The sequence below is a fragment of the Falco peregrinus genome, chromosome 5, assembly GCF_023634155.1.
Source record: "Falco peregrinus isolate bFalPer1 chromosome 5, bFalPer1.pri, whole genome shotgun sequence".
Classification (NCBI taxonomy): domain Eukaryota; kingdom Metazoa; phylum Chordata; class Aves; order Falconiformes; family Falconidae; genus Falco; species Falco peregrinus.
The window spans coordinates 73358667-73377207 of record NC_073725.1 but is presented as its reverse complement, the minus strand read 5'-3'; the positions used below and the strand labels follow the sequence as shown (position 1 = coordinate 73377207).

Here is an 18541-nt window from a genome sequence, read left to right as displayed (position 1 = left end):
TGTCTGTGTGGACTCCAGTAGGATGAAACGGGACCAAACACTGAAGTGTGGTACTGAGTGAAAGCAAAGGTGGCACGTCACTTGGGCTGAGGGACCAAACAGTGGACTTACCAAGTGCTTGGGAAAGTCGGTTGATTTTTTTGTGAAGCATTTCAAGAAGGAAAAGCAGCAAGGCAGAGATGTAGGCTCCAACTGCAAGTAATATAGGTTTCGGTCGGTGTTCAGTTTGTTTGATCTCCATCCCTGGTTCCTCTCAGTTGCTTTAAAATATATTTCTGCAGAAGCAAAAAGAGCAGAAGCGCTGGGGTAATTAAAAAGGTAGTCAATGCGCTATGTATAGAAAGCGTGATGACTCAACAACATCCCTATAGGCCTCCTTTATTGGCAAACACACGCTAGCAATCTCCAGGTTGTTACCAAATTTTTGGCATCTAAAGGCTTGTAACTGCAATGGGTTTTCAGCTATCCCAGTCTTCTTTGCAAACGGTTAATATTTGTGCTGTCATGTAGCACCTCAGGGGTAAGACAAAGGAGTGCAATGCTTGTATGCCAGTGCTCATCTAACTTAAATGGGATTGGTTTTTCGGTTTCTGGGAAAGGAGGTGCATTTAGTGTTCAAGACCTCCCATTCTTCACACAAGAAATGCTCATTTGGTGGAACTAGTGCATGGTCGTGTAGTCAAAGGGTAGTCAGTGCATACTCCAGAAGATTGAAATTAAGGTTTTAAGACAGTGCACTGAGGCTTTCTGACCTTCTAGTGCTTGATGGTGCAAGCACACCCCTCTTAATATAGCTTTATGTATAAAATATTTAAGTATTAGGGGGAAAATATTTTCTTAATGGGCAGAAAGGGGTAGGGGCTTCTGCAGTTTACTTTTTCTGGTTGATTGAAACTGGCGACATAGATACAGGACTCCACTACCTCTAATTAATCCTTAGCTAAGCCTCCTTCATGTACAGCAATGCCTTCTTGAGGATAAGCTGGATTTTTTTGTCCTAGAGGACATGTTCCTCAGTCGCAAAGGAACTATAGTACAGTGCTTCATACACCTTCTTGATAATGGCTCTATGATATGTAGCAACAATAGTAAATGGAAATTTAATACTTACAGGCTGACCTAAATATAATTGAACATACAGCATTAATTTATTTTCATTAAGTTCTGCTGAATGGCAAGACCGACTATCTGAGGTTGCTAATAACGTCCCTTTTGGTGACAGAGTTAGGTTGTAGACTGGGACACCAAAACAAGATCACAAGGTGCTTGCTAGTCATCTGTGCTTATCCCTCTACAAGTAAATCCAATAAAACCTTTTATGAATCTGTCAGGACTCCCCAAGATTTAATAATGATCTGCTACACTAGAATATATTTATCAGCAGAGGTTGAGAGGCAGTAAATGCCTGTGCAGAGAGATAAGAATTATAAAGTATAAAAAAACCCTCTAGGCAAAGATGTTCTGGACTGTTTCTTGCTGAAAAACAAAAATTAAACCAGTCTTTTACCACATGGTTTTTGGGAAGTGGTAGCACAACATACTCCTTTCAACCTGTATCGATTCAGTCTAATAGAGTTAGAAACCCCGTGGAGGCAAACGCAAGAGGGGATTCTATTGATGTGTTTACTAGCAAACATCCTGGAATAGCAAATGAAACAATCTGCTTTTCAGTGCTGGGAAGGTCTGTTTTTATTTGGGCAGATGCAGAGAAGTAGTTTGGTGTTATTGACAGCAGCTTGCTGCTCGGTTCAAGTGTATTCTTTGGGCTTTCTCCATCTCATTATTTTAGCAGCGTCCAGGTTTTTTCGTTTTGCAGACAGGCACGTTCATGAGCCTGGAGGACATGTACTTTCCTGTCACATTGATCTCGGTACAGAGCAAGAGTGATGAAGCAGGTGCCCTTCTCTTAAGAGCCAGCTCTGACACTTCTTAAAGGAATGTGTTTGAGAGTGGATTCGTAAAGCTACAAACCCTTGCACTGGTCATGGCAATGAAACAAGTTACTGCCTGTTTTCCATCTCAGCCTAGAGCTTTTTTACTTTGTTTACCACATTGTATAACAGATATGTAACCACTTAGTTATTCTGGTGTTAGTTTTACGACTGTGAACCCATGTACCAGTTCAGCATCTTTCTACACGCAGACCTACTCTTTCAGACACAGTCGGGCTTTAAGGATCCGCTCTGCTTTTACTGGGGCCTGTCTGAGGATGCGCCAGAGGAATAGGGAGCGTTAGGAGGAAGGCTGGGCCACTCAGCCTGAAGAAAAAGGGAGAGACATCTTGTGTGGGTGGGAAGGGGTAAGTTACGGGCAATAGAAGCCTTGAATATATGTTACGTAAGAGGAGTTGCAAAGATCTCTGCATTCTTCATGCACCTTAGCGCTGGCAATGGAGTTGCATCTTTTTACAGGCAATACCAGAGTTAATTGTTAAGCTTCCTAAGCAATGGTAGCTGTTTATTACAAACTTTTGTAAGGTTTAGTTTGGAGATTTCTGAAACGCTAGATAAACTCTTAAAGGTGCTCTCAGCAGCAGCCACAGCTACAGCTCTCAGTGACACAGCTTTCAACTGTGTCGTTCCCTCTAGCCTAACAACAATTCCTCCCATGACAGATGCAATGCAGATTTAGTTGTCAGTGTCCCAAATAGCCACGTGTGTTATCTGCATAATAATTTTAACAGATTCTTTGCAGCATGACACACAGTTAAAACAAGCTGAATATTTCCTTGTTTTGAACTGAAATATTCAAAATGGAATTTACAATTGATTTGTTAATGCAGTAGCCTAATGCTCCGTTGCTAAGACAGTATAATCAGGGCTCTTGTCATTCAACTAGAATGAGGAGTTCAGAGGCACGATAAGCTTTCGGAATAAAATTAGTGGTCTGACTTCTTGAGCAGTAGGGAAGATGAGGTTTCCAACTGTTCCTACAAGGGAATATAAAAGATGATGTTTATCTCTCGCTTTGGCATTTCATACATTAGAAATCAGGCTTAAAATGAAATTTTCTTGGCTTCTTCAAAGATTTTTAAAAAATTGTTGGTTTTTTTTAGTAAGATATGTTGGTTTACCTGTAAGCAAGCAGGTTAGAACATCAATGGGTATAAATTAAGCACCTTTATTGTGTTAAACGTTAAAATCCTTAGTATCTTGATGTTTCTGGGTAAAAAGGACAAATTGTTGCATCTTTTTCCAAATAAAAATTTGTCCAAGTAAGGAAAATGAGAAGAAAAACAAAAAGCTGGTCATGAGAGAAAGTGAGAAGTGCAGAATCTCCTTTAATACAAGACAGCGCTTTGTCAAACACGTGTGTTTTACGGTGGTGCACAGCTGAGGTATGTAAATCTGTGACTTAGGAGGAGAGATTTCCAGACAGGTGTCTTGGAATAACTGATGGGATGCGGCAGGTTAGAGACTTGGATGCTCATTAGCCCGTGAGTTTTCGGCGTATGGCTGTCAGTGTAGGCAGCCTCTTCCTTCTGGTAGGATTGTTAGTGATCGTGCATGGATGTCTGCAGCGTGCGGGGGTGGAATGTGAGTCTTCATGCGTACAAATAAGTGTGAGTGTGTATGTGTGTGAAAGCCTAGGTGATGTGAAGGCCAGTACATGCACATCTCGAAACCAAGTTTGGCAGCACCTTGCGCAGAGAGAGTGTTCGGATAGCATTGTAGAGGGTAGGGGCGATGAATGCCATCCAACTGCGGCAGACGTCATGGAGCACTGTCAGGCCATTGGCAAAATTCTGCTGGAGTGCCAGGGCTTATCCCTGCTGGGTCTGCCATAACGTGTGCTCATTGCACGCATCAGCAATGAAAAACTGTCTCCGAGAAAAACACTGCTGTGCTAGTTAAAGTTACCCAGCACCACCCGGCTGTGTCTGCTGAGGGACAAAGAGCCCTTGCTGGTATGTCGTTAGTACCTTATAATGCACTGAAATTACAATTGCTAAATGAGCTTTCTTTGGAAAATTGGTAAATATGTGGATTTTTGCTTGTCTGTTTCTTATGGTCAGCTGCCAAAGACTGGGGAACTGCATGGAAGAAAAGCATAAAGGGAGGAATATATGTTTCTAAGGTATTCTCCAATCGAGAAAAATCCAGTCAGTTAAAAAGCACAGTGAGGGGGGGAAAAGCTCTGTTATTGTGCTGGGAATACTCAGTCTGATATTCACGTGGGGTAAGAACAGCTATGAGACTAGAAATGGAGCACCAGCTACTGTGGATGGACACAGCTGCATGGGAGCTTCCCGCCGCAGAGCAGAGCGACAGAAGCACGTCGGGTGGTCAGTGCTAGTGAGAGCCACCGGGTCGAGCAGAGCAGGTTATGGGGAGCGGGACCGGCAAACAGCCTGCTTCAAGGGGGAGAAACTGGAGACACTTCCCTTACCACAGCTAAAAGGTGACGAAGAGAAACAATGGCTTGTGGGCTGCATTGGCAGAAAGTGATCTCTGTTCTTAATTGAGGAAGAGGAGAGGTTCACATGTTGTAGAGAAACCAAATACGTGTGGGAAACCTAGAAAGGAGAGTGAGCAAGCATTTAATAATGTTGGTCCCACAATACTTGGAAGAAACTGTGATGCTGCAATCAGGCCCTACCAGGCAAAAGATCTGTGTCATGTTCATTTAATAATATATAATAAAATATATTAAAAAAATATAATAATAAAAAAAAATAATAATTTGTGTTCAATTTTTAGCTTTCAGTATGAAAAGATGTTTTGCTATTGCCTGGCATAAAATTTGTACCAAAGTTCCAGATAATATATTCTGTAAAAGAAGAGAGGTTTGTCCTCCTTTTGAAATAAATTCTATTATTAGTAGTTACATACACAAGCTACACCGAAACAGTCAAGCATTAACTTAAGGTTATTCGCTAGGTTACACTTCACATTAGTTTATTGAAACCAGACAGAAATAACTGTTTTCTTTCTTTGTTCTTTTTAATTAGGTTACAGCCATCCCTCTCTGATAAAGCTTCTACAGCAGCCACAGAACTTGGTAAGTGAATTAAAACACTAGGTACTTGAAGGAGTCCTCTCCCTCCTTGTGGCGGTCTTCCTGATAATGAATGCTTAATGAATCAATTTAAAATACAATAAGATCTTGCTTGCTTTATTTCTCGCTAGATGAGAAGAGCTTCATAGTGTTTAAGAATAGACGTCAAAACCTCTGTGACACTTCACAAGAAGTAAACATTTGGGTGATGCAAGTACTTGATGTGTCTGCAGCCAGTTTTAAATCACAGTTCAAGCATAGTGTTTCCAATTAACCCTTTTAGCAGTATTCTTGCATGAAGATTTTTGAGCTTGAAAGCAAGCATAAGTCCTTGAGAAAGAGTATATACTTTGAGTATGAAAATAGTGCCCTAAATCTGGAATGCTGTGGGTGATTTGGGTTTGGGTTTTGTTTTCTTTGGGGGGGTGGGCGGGAGGAGGGGGTAGTGGCTCATTCCCATCTCCTAAGTACTGAGTTGACTAAACCCCTGACAAGTCCTTGAAATACTAAAATCTTTAGAGCAACAGGATTATTTCAGAACAGAGTAGCTGCTTCTTAAATAAAGTGTCTGCCTATTTCCCCTAACAGTATACTGGTAGTGATTGGAAATAACCTGGATTAAATTACAGTTGTTGAAAGCTGCATTCTATTTCAAGCTTCCTTTTTTCACTGCTTGGACAGAAGTTTTGGATTTTGTGCGTTTTTTAAAATTTGTAACTCTTTTTGGCACAATAACTTACGCATATAGCACATGGATAAACTGAGCTCGCTGGCTTTTGACTGCACATCAGCAGGCATTTGTTGGTTGTACTGTCTTTCATGACTTGGGCCACTGTTTCTGCAAACCAGTAACAGGTGGCTACACTGCCTGCAAGGCTGTGGGCCAGTTGCCTCTCATACCTGCATTCCCCTTCTCAAAAGAGCCTGCTGGCTCACTCAGCAGCGTGTAAATCCTGAGCCAGCGTGTCAAAGTGCAGACGTTTGAGTTCCCTGAGCTGATTTGCTTCATGGAGTGCTCATTTCTTCAGAATGAGAAATCCTGCCTTCCCCAGAACTAAAATACTTCAAGGTTTTTTTTAAAATAAGTAAAACACCAGGGCTAGAAATGCTGGAGTTATCAAAGGCAGGTCTGGATATTACAGAAGCACTAATATTTCTAATACTTACAGTAACTTGTCATCTCCTCAGAAATAATTTTTACAATACCTTCATTATAATGCAGCAGTAGGCAAAGTCGGATGTTAAACAAACAAAAAACCCCAAAAAAACCCAAAACCACCACCACACCAAACAAAACCTCCAAACTAAAAATCCTATTGTCTGGTGACAGTTGCTAATTTGTCCATGGGAAAAGAGAAGTTAAGAGGCTGTCAGCTAGAAGCCAGCAGTAACAGGAGCTGCCTCCACAGTCAGTGGTGCCAGCAGGACCCCTCTCTCCCACATGTGACCATGGGAGACGTTACTGGTCTGTACCCTGTGCCAGTTTCTGCAATCTGCGCTATCTCGGTGGAGAGGGTGGCACGAAACCTCCCGATCCGTGCTGCCCGCGCCTCGGCTGCCGGGCAGGCTTGCGGGGCGCTCAGCATGGGCAGGGGGTCACTCTGGCAGTGCCGAGCCCAGCGCTCCTGCAGACAGGAGTGTCTGCTGGGGTCTGACTGCAGGTAAAGTGCCAGCTTTATTGTGAAGGTACGTTTTTTGAGTAATACACTGAGGTGGGGCCCTTGTTTAATGTTTATGATGGGATCGGTGTTTTCTTGTAGGGATTTTTTGTTCGGTGTGTTTGTAATGCTCCATGTACCCTCTTTACAGCCAGCTATAAAGAACAGAATATGCATCTGTTCGTTTCAGACCACAGCAGCCTGATGTCGATGTGCTGTTTTTTCTCAGTACTGAGTATCTCATTAACAAAGAAAGAAATATGCACTTTTCTCCCTAATGGCAAATATTGTCAATTGACTGTGACAGCCCATAATCAAATTCACAACAAATGTATGGTCTCGTATCTCTTAACTTTATGTGAAAATGTACTTCAAAACTGAGATAAAAAGTCAGGTAAGATTTCTCATACATACTGAACAAAAATTTTGTGTTAGTCTGTGAGTAACATCCTGGCTTATGATTTGGGTTTTTTAAGCTTCAGTCTGTTGAAACAATGTTTTCGAATCCATTTGAAGAAGTTAGAGAGTCTTAGCTCATACTCTGCTGTATCTTGTGTGATGTTTGGTTTTCCCTAAGAATTCTGATGAAGTATTCTTACGGGTATGGTGTGACCGCTCACACCTCTTGCTGTGGTCCACACACCTGAATAAATGAGTACTTGTATTGAGGAGAAAGATTGAAAGATGCTGAGAAATGTGCAAGCTTGAGATACATTGAAAATACAAATGTTTTGGGGGAGGCAGTCTGTCCCCTCTGGAGACCCATAAAGACTTAGGTCATCAAAGCTCAGCGTTTAATTTCAGTGATGACTTATTACAACAAGGAAAACAACCAACCAACCAACCAACCAAAAGGGCAAATAATGCTGCTTTGCAGTTGGGAAATTTATTGAGCTTGTCCTTGTCTGAGCAAACTTAATTTAAAATAAAAAGTAGCACATTGTGAATCAAGTAAGATTACCTACAAAGACTAAAAGCAATGATGAATCAATTTTAATCTGTGACGCTTAATTTAAATTAATTGCATAAACATGACAGTCATCTCCATGAGTGGACTGGGAGGACTGCAGGGGGGTTTCCAGAGCTGCTCTTCAGAAAAACCTGCCTGGGCAGCAGGCTCAGCTTTCCCCCAGCTGCTGCTCACTGCCACCAAAAATACCTTTCTCAGAGGTGTGACTCCTGATGTGGCCGGTTCATAGGACCAATGGGACAACTGACATTGGAAGGGACCTCAGGTGGTCTCTTGCCCAACCTCCTGCTGAAGGAGGGTCAGCTGGGAGATCAGAGCAGGTTGCTCAGGGCTTTATCTGGGGTCTTGAAAACCCCCAAGGAGGGAGACTGCACAGCCTCTTTGGGCCACCTGTTCCACTGCTTCACTGTTTCCTGGTGAAGCAGCTCTTCCTTATACCCAAGTCAGTGCCTCTTGTGTTTGACTTCTCGTCGCTTCTCATCTTCCCACTGAAGACCCTGGAGCCTGGCTCCATCTTCTCAGTAACCTCCACGTAGGTATGGGAAGGCTGTATTCCTGTCATTGCTTCTGTGATTACCGAGGCCCTTGCAGCGACACAGATTCAGTTCTGTTGGCAGACGGAGAAAGGGAATGGTTGGAGAAAAAAAATCTGGGAAGCAGACACGAGTTCAACCAGGTAGTTTCCTGGTCGGCTATGGAATTCCACTGTTAGGAGAGATTGCATTGCATCCATGAATACTACTTCAGTGGCTCCTGGTCCGTGTCAGACGTCAATCAGGAAATGGTAAGGAGAAAACTGGGAAGCCAGGAATCTGCTGTTGTAATGCACGATAGAGGATGTACCTGTAATTCAGGCTGTGCGCTGGGAAGGGTGCTGTGCAGACTGCGGGCTCTAGAATGGGAAGTCCTTACTGGCAAATCGACAGCCTTCATGAAAACAGTACAGCTGGAAAGGAGTGTCACCGGTGTGTCTGGATATATCATAGCCAATGTTCTTGAGCTTGAATAAGCATGTGGTTGCTCAGCAGTGAAGTAATAACCTACAGAGTAGCTTCTCACCATAGTGCCCGTTGCTGTACATGCCAGAGGAGCCTAGGAGGGAGACAGCATGCCGGTGTGCACACGTTCTTTGTCAGGAATGTATTTTATTATAGTGATACGTTGCTGAACCCTGCATGTTATCTTTCTCAGATGTAGCCCCTATCCTTTAAGTTTACCTTTGCCTTGTTCTTTCAAATCCCGTTGTAATAGTACGTGGAGGATGTTTAGAACCACAGCATTCTGAAATGGTCTGTCTTGGAGCTTGGTAAGGAAGAAAATGCTGCTATCCTAACTGAATTTAGATTTAGCTATTCAAACTGAAGGCAAGTAATTAAGATTTTAAAGTGTATTTCCTGTGCATAAGGAAAGTTAAGATTGAGCAACTAAAATGGCAATACTGAAGAGGCAATGTCAGTATCAGTTAGCATGCACCTTTTCTAAGGTGTCCTGCAAGAATAAAGTATTAAGGATTAGACAAACGTATTCCAAGACATGAATATTATTACCTGGTTTTAAAACTCCTTGTGCTGTGACTACAAATTTCTGGCTGCCTTGATATCAACATGATATTTTTCACATTGTCATAAAACCTAACAATTTCTCTTCCTTGATCTTTTTAGAGCACTTTTATCAACAGACCTGCTCTAGGGATTTTACCTCCAGAGAACTTTGCAGAAAGACTGAAGGAATCTTTGCTATCAGTAAGTTTGAGATAGCAGTGATGAGTTACTAAGTTTTGTGTTTAGGGACACAGGCATGTCAAGGGATGCTATGGATTTTACTAGGGAACATTACAGATTAGCTGTTTGCCCACCTGCCTTCCCAGTACATGTAATGAGATCAAACCTTTTTCCCTGACTTGCCAGCTGAATGTGGGGGTGACATATCTGCTCTGCACAGATACTGCCTCTTTCGTTCTGGATTCAAGAACTGATGAGAAAAAATGTTTTCACTAATTTCTGTTCCCTGTGCTTCCATAAGAGACAGTGGAATAAGTGGCTTCTGTCTTGATTTAAATTTGAAGGTTCTTGGGACAGAAGCTGAGTCAAGCCCTCTCAGCTGCAGCTGAAACTGCCTTTCTTCATCATAGGCATGGCTGGTCCCCCATTGCACCGCAGCTCAGGACCTTAAGGACTGATCAGTATTACCATCGCTTTGCACTATACTTGTGCTTAATATTGTGGAGTCATTTTCTGTCTTCATTGACAGGTGGCTCCTAAGGGCCTGCCACAGGTGATCACCATGTCTTGCGGATCCTGCTCCAATGAAAATGCCTTTAAAGCAATATTTATGTGGTACAGAGTGAGTAAAATACCAAGATTTTTTTTTTGTAGGTTTAGATGTAGATATGAGAACTTATTCATAATCAGAACTGTTACTGTAAAACAAAGTAAGCCTTGGAGGTTGCCTTGGTCATGATGTTATTTATATTCAACCTAGTATGAAATCTTTATTAAAAAGTGTTCTTCTAAGCTTTCACTTATTTTTCACAACTTTAGAAATTATAAAGAAAAGGAAATAAAAGAAAGTGCAGATTGCAGTCAGTATGTAAGAGCCACAGTCAGTCTCATCTTTGGTTCTATTTAAAATTTGAAATACCAGCGTTACTCATTTGTGGTGCAGCCATAAATGCCTTAGTTACAACTACAGGAAAACTATCTGTTGGGTGGTTGTTTATTTTTTTTATTTTTTTTTCCAGAACAAGGAGAGGGGCCATACTAATGTCACAAAAGAGGAACTGGAATCTTGCATGATTAACCAGGTAACATTTGTTCTTTACCACACCTACAGATGCGCCACTGGCTTGGATTTATAAGGGAAGATTGGGAGGAAAAATTGGCATTACTGTCTCCGAAGTGGAATCTCAGTTTTTTAAATTTAGGAAATGGCGAATTACAAACCACTTTCAACAAATATCAAGACCTGTTGCTTGTATTCTTTTGCATCCTTCCCAGTTGTGAATCTTGGGAAGATCTCCCTTTTTCCATGACATATAATATGCTAGAGAGGGGCCCAGGTGACGGATGGTTCCATGGAGACCAGATCATTAATATATGGACAAGTTTACAAATAACAGACTTTCTTCCCACCCCCCCCCCCACCCCAAAGTTGTGATTTTGATAGCTTAAAACTGATCAAGGGGTTGATTAAAATTTGACTGACTAACCGTAGGCAGGATGAGGAAATTGAGATGCTGCTGATAAAACTCTGAAGTCCTATTCACCTTCAAGCAAGGTGGTCTTGTTCTTGCCAGTCACAAATCTTATCATGCAACAATAGCAGAAAAGAGAGTATTTAATCTCTTCTTTGAGATAATCATGTTAGAAATGAATGACCTGCTGGTTTCAGCCTGATCTTTGGCACTTCTGTAGCGATAAGCAATTAATTTCATTCCCATGGGATTGGGGAACTCATTTGGCTTTAAAAAGGAGAAGGGTTCTTAAAGGGTTTTTTGCTTTTTTTGTCTTCAGAATTATTTTTTAAGTCCTGTGATGTTGCTTATGGCATGGTCAGACAGATGGCTGTGCCAACACAGATAAGAGGATGGCACATCATGACCCAAAGGAACAGGAATTTTCTAAGATGCCCAAAGACTTGTAAAACTAATGATCGCCTTTGTCCAAGTTTAGCTGTCTAGACGTTAGGATTCCTCTTTGAGCTAATTGTCTGAGTTCTCTTTACAGTTGGGGGAGGGGATGGATTTGAGAGGGCAGCTCCAGCCCTTGTTTCAGAGGGGATCTCCAGAATCCAGTTACAAATACCGAAGCCTTGACCCGGTAGCTGAGTGTGGGGTACAAGACTAAAGGTGTACATGGAGTGTGTTAAGTGGTGACAATCCTCTCACTCACAGGATACGAGAGAGGTATAAAGAGAATTTGTATTTTTAGAGGAGTTGGGGGACTAGGCCCAGTGGATCCGTTTATTAAATTCCAGATAGTGTACAGTTTGCATGTCCTTTGTCATGGTTCCTTCTCATTCTTGGTACAGCGAGTCACCAGGAATGCATGGGGTGTCCAGCACAGGGCAGCCCCAGTTCTCCCCGCAGAGCACCCGGTGCCACAGCTGGGCACAGCCACCCCGTACGCACGTGCTTGAAGTTCGTTCAAACCAGGCTGATTGCGCTGAACGTTCAGCCTTTGTGTGAGCTGTATGTGAAGTGGTATTATGATATGGTATCAATTGCCAAGTATTCGTTAATATTAACGATGAATTTTAAGAGGTCAGGTAGGGGATGACAAATGCATTTGTTTAAATGGGTAACTGTAACAATTTGTGGTGCCTGATGATTGGAGAGGAAGCTGATTGGCATGCTGTGAGCGGCAGCAGCTTGGCTCCAGCTATCCTGCTGTGCTCTGGCCGTGGGCTTGTGTCTGGGTTGCGCCAGGCAGCTGCGCGGGCGGCAGGGCCACCTGCCCCGGCACCGCCTGCTGACCGCCGGCCTGTCTGCTCTGCTTGCAGCCCCCCGGCTGCCCCGACTACGCCATGCTCTCCTTCATGGGCGGCTTCCACGGAAGGACCCTGGGTAAGAAGCACTGCTGGCCACACCGCCCCTGCCCTTGCCTCCTCTCGGCTGCGCAGTAAGCTGTCACCTCGCTGTAGTTCCTGAGAAGTCGTTTTTCTCCTTAGATCGTTCCAGTGGAGAAACTGTAGGTTTATTAGTTTGCCTTGGAAGCTCCCCCCAGTACTGAAACAAAATATTTGAATGAAAGTGGGAATAAATTTTACTTTTTTTTAAAAAACAGGTTTTCAGAAGGTCTCTCATTTTCATTCTGAATCCAAGGTTTCCTGTCTATACTGCTAAAAATTTAACTCTGGGGGTAAAAGCACCACAACAGACAAACAGTATGTCACTAATTTTTACCATTTTGTATCAGCTCAATCCCTGTTCTAAACACGTTACCCCAGAGCGCTGTAATTCTGGGCTTTGTGAGCAGTTGTCTTTGGGCAGGTGAAACCCATCTCATCTGAGCAACCTGTTCAGGGGAACAAGAGGTTCTCCTGTTCTTCTGAAACAGCGCATGTGGAAACTGATGCTTGAACGCTAGAGCAATCCACTTAAGCTTGACTAAATCCAGTTACCCAGTTTTTCAGAAAATAAAGTGAAAACATAGAGCAATTAAAAGAATTCTACAGTCCTGGTGTTGGGCAGTTGTTTACCTCTTGGTAGCTTTTTTCCTGTATTTTTCCTAGACAGGTATTATTTCAGTTGTTGCTTTTCTGGGTTTAGGTTGCTTAGCTACAACTCACTCTAAAGCCATTCATAAGTTGGACATTCCATCGCTGGACTGGCCTATTGCTCCATTTCCAAGGCTGAAGTATCCTCTGGAAGACTTTGTGAAAGAGAATCAACAGGAAGAAGCCCGTTGTTTAGAGGAGGTAAAAAATTCACTGGCAGCTTTCTCTTGGTTTTGTTTTGAAATAATGAATAGTCAGTAGGATTAGCTGCTTTTCACTAAAAGAATGTTTTCAGGGATTGGAACAACATGTGATTAAAACAGCATTCACGGTTGTTTACGGTCCGAGGTTTGTCCCTGCCTTTCAGAAGAACAGCCAGCTCACTGCGAACTAGGGCTCTACATGGATCGTGCCACAGTGCAATTTCACACGCAGGGCAAGTTCATTGTATCACAGTGAACTTGGCTGCCAAGGGAGAGCGCGGGTGTACAACCCTCTGCAGAGATCCTGTAACAGGATTTCGAGTTTTTCAGCTTTTTTGTGGTAGCTGCCTGGCATAGCAAGCTACAGCGGTTTCCACCAGACTTTCAGCTGAAATGTGCTAGAGCTTTCACACCATTGTAGATAAACGTGCAACTAGTTACAGTGTGGTTAGGATACAACTTAAACTGAGGCATTTTTCAGGAAGAAGAGGGCAGTGTTAAATGCTGGAGGAACTGCTTGTTAATTCCTTGTGCTTCCTGACACCTTTTAGCCAGAGATGTCTACGAAAAGCTGAAGTTCTGTTGCTAAGATTTAATCTTTCTGGGAGTAAATTTGTGAATGGTCTGAAAGGAGAATGTACCATAAATGTGTGATTTCCAGGTGGAAGACCTGATTGTAAAGTACAGGAAAAAGAAGAAGATTGTGGCTGGAATCATTGTAGAACCCATCCAGTCAGAGGGAGGGGACAACCACGCTTCAGATGACTTCTTCAGAAAGCTACGAGATATTGCCAGAAAGGTAGTAAAATATTTCAGTGTTTGCTCAGTGGTAGCTAAACATGCAAATACTTCTTCCTGTCTGCAGGGGCCAGCCGCCCTGCCCAGGCACTCTGGGAGCTTCCCAGGCCTCCTCACTAGCAGCTGGGGTAGTTACATACTTGTGTTCAGATACAAGCAGCCCTCGTCCGCGCAGTTTTCTCTTCCATTCGATGCACACCTAGTGGTTTCCTCAGTCTGGTAAATTTTCTTCTACTGTCTGAGAGAGAAATTACTCGTAATTCGTTAACTATGGATTTTGCAGTAGTGTTCTTTAAATGATGATTTAAATTTGTTGAGGGGGTTCAAACAATTTCAGAAGAGGCGGGTTTGGAAAAGGGTCATTTTTTGTTGACATGCTTGGTTTTAGTTGCAAAAAAAAGCTGAAATACAAATTGAGTCCAGCCATAGCGCTGATGTTCCAATATAAGAATGAAAAGAACAGATGTCTTGATACTTGGGAGTGTGAAGTTACCTGTTTAGAAGCACTCCCCTCAATAATACCTACTCTGAGCTTTTTTAACCCTCAAAACATTTGTGTGCTGACAGAGAAGAGCATGGGTGACATTTGGAAAATTCTGTTCTGCCATGAGAAGCAGCAGCTTCTCCTATTGTTAACAGCTGCTCGTGCCAGGGTGATAAGAGTAAATACAGTGAAATGAAAAGGTTTGCCCTGGCTAACGTGAGATGCTGCAAAAAGTATTTACCAATTGTTTTTAATTACAATATCATATGGCCTGATCTCCCTGTCCCAAAGTTTCAACAAAATACTCCTTCACATTACAAAAGCCCACATTGCCACATAAAGTGAGTAGCTCTTCCAGCAGGCTGGTCTGAAAAGGCAGCTCTTCCAGGATCATTTTAGGCCCCTAGACAGAAGGGTATTGGTATTGCCTTTGTGCCACACAAAATGTCACCCAGACTCCTCCCAGATGTTTTCAGGTATCCTCTAGAAATGTTTAAGACTATATAAAAACATGTGCTTTGTGAATTTAGGTAGAAAATAAGTTTCTAGTGTCTTTCTGAAAAAATAGCTGAATTTGTAATTGTGAAATCTAAGGCACAGTGAGTGGTGTTGGTACGGGGCTTGAGGAGGGGAGATTTGGAGCGGTGGAGGGTGAGGGAGCAGGGATCTTGCATGTAACAGGCTTGTATTTATCTATTCGCTACGGGAGGTATTTTTGATTCGGAAGTGAGGACTCACATTCCCTGCTCTTCACATCTATCCCCGCAGCATGGCTGTGCGTTCTTGGTGGATGAGGTGCAGACGGGAGGCGGCTGCACAGGAAAATTCTGGGCACATGAACACTGGGGCCTGGATGACCCAGCTGATGTGGTAACGTTCAGTAAGAAGATGATGACAGGAGGATTTTTCCACAAAGAGGAGTTCAGGCCAAACGCTGTAAGATTTTCAATGAAACTTGAACTCTGTGCTAGTTGGTGACACGTTCATGGGTAACCATAATGTCCATGGAAGAGACAGGCCTGCCTTCAGTAACACAGGCTCAGCTCGATGGAGCTGCTGTTTCACAGATACTTGCTTTGTGCTTGCACAAAAGTTGTTGCTGCTTCACTTTTATTCCAGTTGCTGTCAGCCACAAGGGTCGTAAAGCTGATGGGAGGGACAGAGAACTGGTTTAGCCTGATGAACTAACCCTCAGTACAAAATCCAACCACAAACCAATGTCTTTTTCTCTAGGGCACCTTGGGTATCCTCAGAGCTTGTGTGTCAGCATTATGGATTTTGTCAGCAAGATTTCTTCTCATTAATGACATTTAGATGTAATAAATGGGAAAAAAAATAATTAAGGGGGAGAACCTAAAGCTTGAATGTAAAACCTGTATGGATGATACTTGTCTCCGTGTCATCTCTAGCCATGTTTCAGTGAAATGGCAGAGCAGCAAGACAGATTGCACTACATTTGTAGCATAAAGTAGTTGCCCTTTGTTTCTGAAAAAAAAAAGGGGGCGTTATGAGATTAGTGAGATTTTTTTCATACACCAGATGAGATTTTTCATACAGCAGATATTTGCGCTACCAGTTTGATGACTTGCTTTTCTTTATGGTAGTGATTTGCCTGTTGACATGTTCCACAACTCTTTCCACCCTTTCCCAAGCCCTATCGAATTTTTAACACCTGGCTTGGAGATCCATCCAAGAACCTCATGCTTGCTGAAGTCATTAAGGTTATAAAGAGAGAAGACCTTCTAAACAATGCAACCCACGCCGGGAAAGCTCTGCTGACTGGGCTGCTGGATTTACAGGTAAGCACCTGGAAGGAGGGGTTTGCTGGTCGGGTAGGATCTGACCTCATCCAATTTAAACACTTGGGCTGAGGAACTCCAGCTGGGGACCAGACCATAACCGTAACTTGCCAGTTTATACCAGGGGTCCTCAAACTTTTTAAACAGGGGGCCGGCGCGCGGATGAAGTGGCGGGAGGTCATCTGCGGCTGCTTCGTTTCCCCTCCCAACCCCTAGCGGGGGGTTGGGGGTGGTGGTGTCTGTAAATACCGGGGGCCGGATTGAGGACCGTGGGGGGTCATATCCAGCCCACGGGCCGTAGTTTGAGGGCCCCTGGTTTAGATACTTCAGTGCAAGCCCGTGTAGCTGTCCCATTTGGAATTGACATAAACTTACTGGCTTAAGAATGCTGGGTTTGTACAGCTTAACCCAAGAGAGCGACCCCCTAAATATCTGAAGGTGTGAGCTGCAGCTAGTTACGTTGTTTTGCTGGAAGGCTCTGGCAGCACAAGCAGCTACCATTTCCTTGTCCTGAAAGTTCCTTTTAAAGGAAAGTGCTTTTGTATTTTGTTATGATGCTGTTGGGCTGTTGACACAAGAAAACTGTAGCTCTCCCTCCCTTGACTAATGGAAATTCCTCACAGCTTTAACTGTGGAGCCCTACGTGAGAGGGAAAATCACAGGCATTTAAGGGTACGCTCGCAGCTGCTCACCTCCCAGAAGGGGTCTTGTGCAGGACAAAACCAAATAGTGTCTCTGCTCCCTCCACAGCTTCAAGCCGTAGCAGGCAGAACAGAGACAATTACAATCTTCATGCTTTGGAGGGCCAGAGTACAACTAGCACCATCCAAAAAAGGTTATTCTTATACAAGATGAGGATTGCAACTGATAGTAAGTGAAGCAGCTAATACTAGCAAGCACCTTAGCACAGCCTAAGAACGAGCTGGCCTCTAGCCCCATTCCGGATTATTTATGCTCAGGTTTTCTGAAGCGCACATTAGATGCAAGGTGCTCTACACTTGCTTCGGGAGTCTCAAAAAGGGGCGTAAATTGATTCTCGTTTCCTGCTTTGTGAGGAGAGCACCTGCCTGCTGTGGGCTCTGCAGCCCGTGGCTGTTCGGACCTGTGTCAGGAAGGGGAGCGGGACACAAGTTTATGTGAGAAACGAGCCTGTGCCACAGCTCCGCTCCACCAGGCCGGAGGCGGCAGGTCTGCAGGTGGCAGAGCCTGGCAGTGCTGCCGGGTGCCCTCTGCTGCAGCAGCTGCCATGCATACCTGCTCGCCTCTCTTTGCAGGCTCGTTACCCCCATCTCATCAGCAGAGTGAGAGGAAGAGGAACATTCTGTTCGTTTGACACTCCAAATGATGCAACTAGAAACAAGTTGATTACAATAGCCAGAAACAAAGGTAAGAAAGTTTGTGTGCGTGTGTATTAACTTCAAATGCCAAAGGGCACACACGTAATGCTGTACGTTTTCCTTTTTTGTATGGCGTACGTGTACTACAATAGCAGAGGACAAGAGTGAAATTATGATCAAAGCTGTATTTAGACTTTTCTGGCAAGACTTGCGTTTTCAGAGACATCAGACCAGACCGTTGCATGGTGTGAACGTTGACTGTTCTCTATAGGTCTGACATTACTGAAGAGATCTACGCAGGGCATGAGTTTTTGCAACAACACTTTCCTATTCCTCTGCAGTGAATTGAAGTGCACCCAGGCATGGCTTATTTCTCGACACAGCTGAGGAAAATTAGAAGTTAATATAACTGTCACTCAGGAAAACACAGAGCTGTGAATTCTATGGGATACCTAATAATGAAATAACGAGTTGCCAAAAAAGGGCACAGACCTACAGCTACATCCCTCTCTTACTCCAGAATCCTCACCCAGCTGTAGACAAGCGCAGGTATTGGGAGGGGAGCCTTGTGATCTGAAGCCTACCTAACATTCTTGTTGAATCTAACTGCATGTAGGCCCTGGGTTTGCTGCTGTTGCTCATACCTCTTGAAAGAAGCAGGCATGATGCTTGTGAACTATTTTGAAACCAAAATTTTACAGTGTAAGAGACACTGATATTTTTTGTTCTTGGAAACTAAGTCAGCAGGGAGAGAAGGCAAGTGGTTTGTTTCATGGTAAACCAAGGCTATGCGTAGAGGCAAGGTAAGCTCAGCTCAATGGTATGGATTTTTATTGCCCACAGCTATTTCAAAGAATTAAGTTTTTAAGATTTGGGGGTGAAAAAACCTAACAAAACTATGCATTTAAAGTACTGCAGGAAGAAGTTTGCCAGCACTGAGATATTTTTAACTTTTTGTAATGAAAACCAAAGTAGTTTAAAAACAAAATTGCAAAGAAACGTGCTGTGTCTTGCTCGTTCTGGCAGTGAGGTACTTAACCATCAGGGTATTGCAGCTCTGAAGCCTCAGACGCTGTC

General features: G+C 43.3%; 1 protein-coding gene across 2 annotated transcripts in view; it reads left to right on the top strand.

The window, feature by feature from the left end:
- ABAT (4-aminobutyrate aminotransferase) overlaps positions 1-18541 on the top strand; it is a 57503-nt gene that overhangs the window by 36493 nt on the left and 2469 nt on the right. For both annotated transcript variants that reach the window (XM_055806200.1, XM_005244114.4), the window contains exons 6-15: positions 4952-5001; positions 9288-9368; positions 9877-9969; positions 10367-10429; positions 12127-12190; positions 12896-13044; positions 13708-13845; positions 15097-15264; positions 15981-16127; positions 17402-17513. In XM_055806200.1, the coding sequence (XP_055662175.1) occupies positions 4952-5001; positions 9288-9368; positions 9877-9969; positions 10367-10429; positions 12127-12190; positions 12896-13044; positions 13708-13845; positions 15097-15264; positions 15981-16127; positions 17402-17513 (1065 nt within the window). The remainder of the gene's footprint in view (positions 1-4951; positions 5002-9287; positions 9369-9876; positions 9970-10366; positions 10430-12126; positions 12191-12895; positions 13045-13707; positions 13846-15096; positions 15265-15980; positions 16128-17401; positions 17514-18541) is intronic.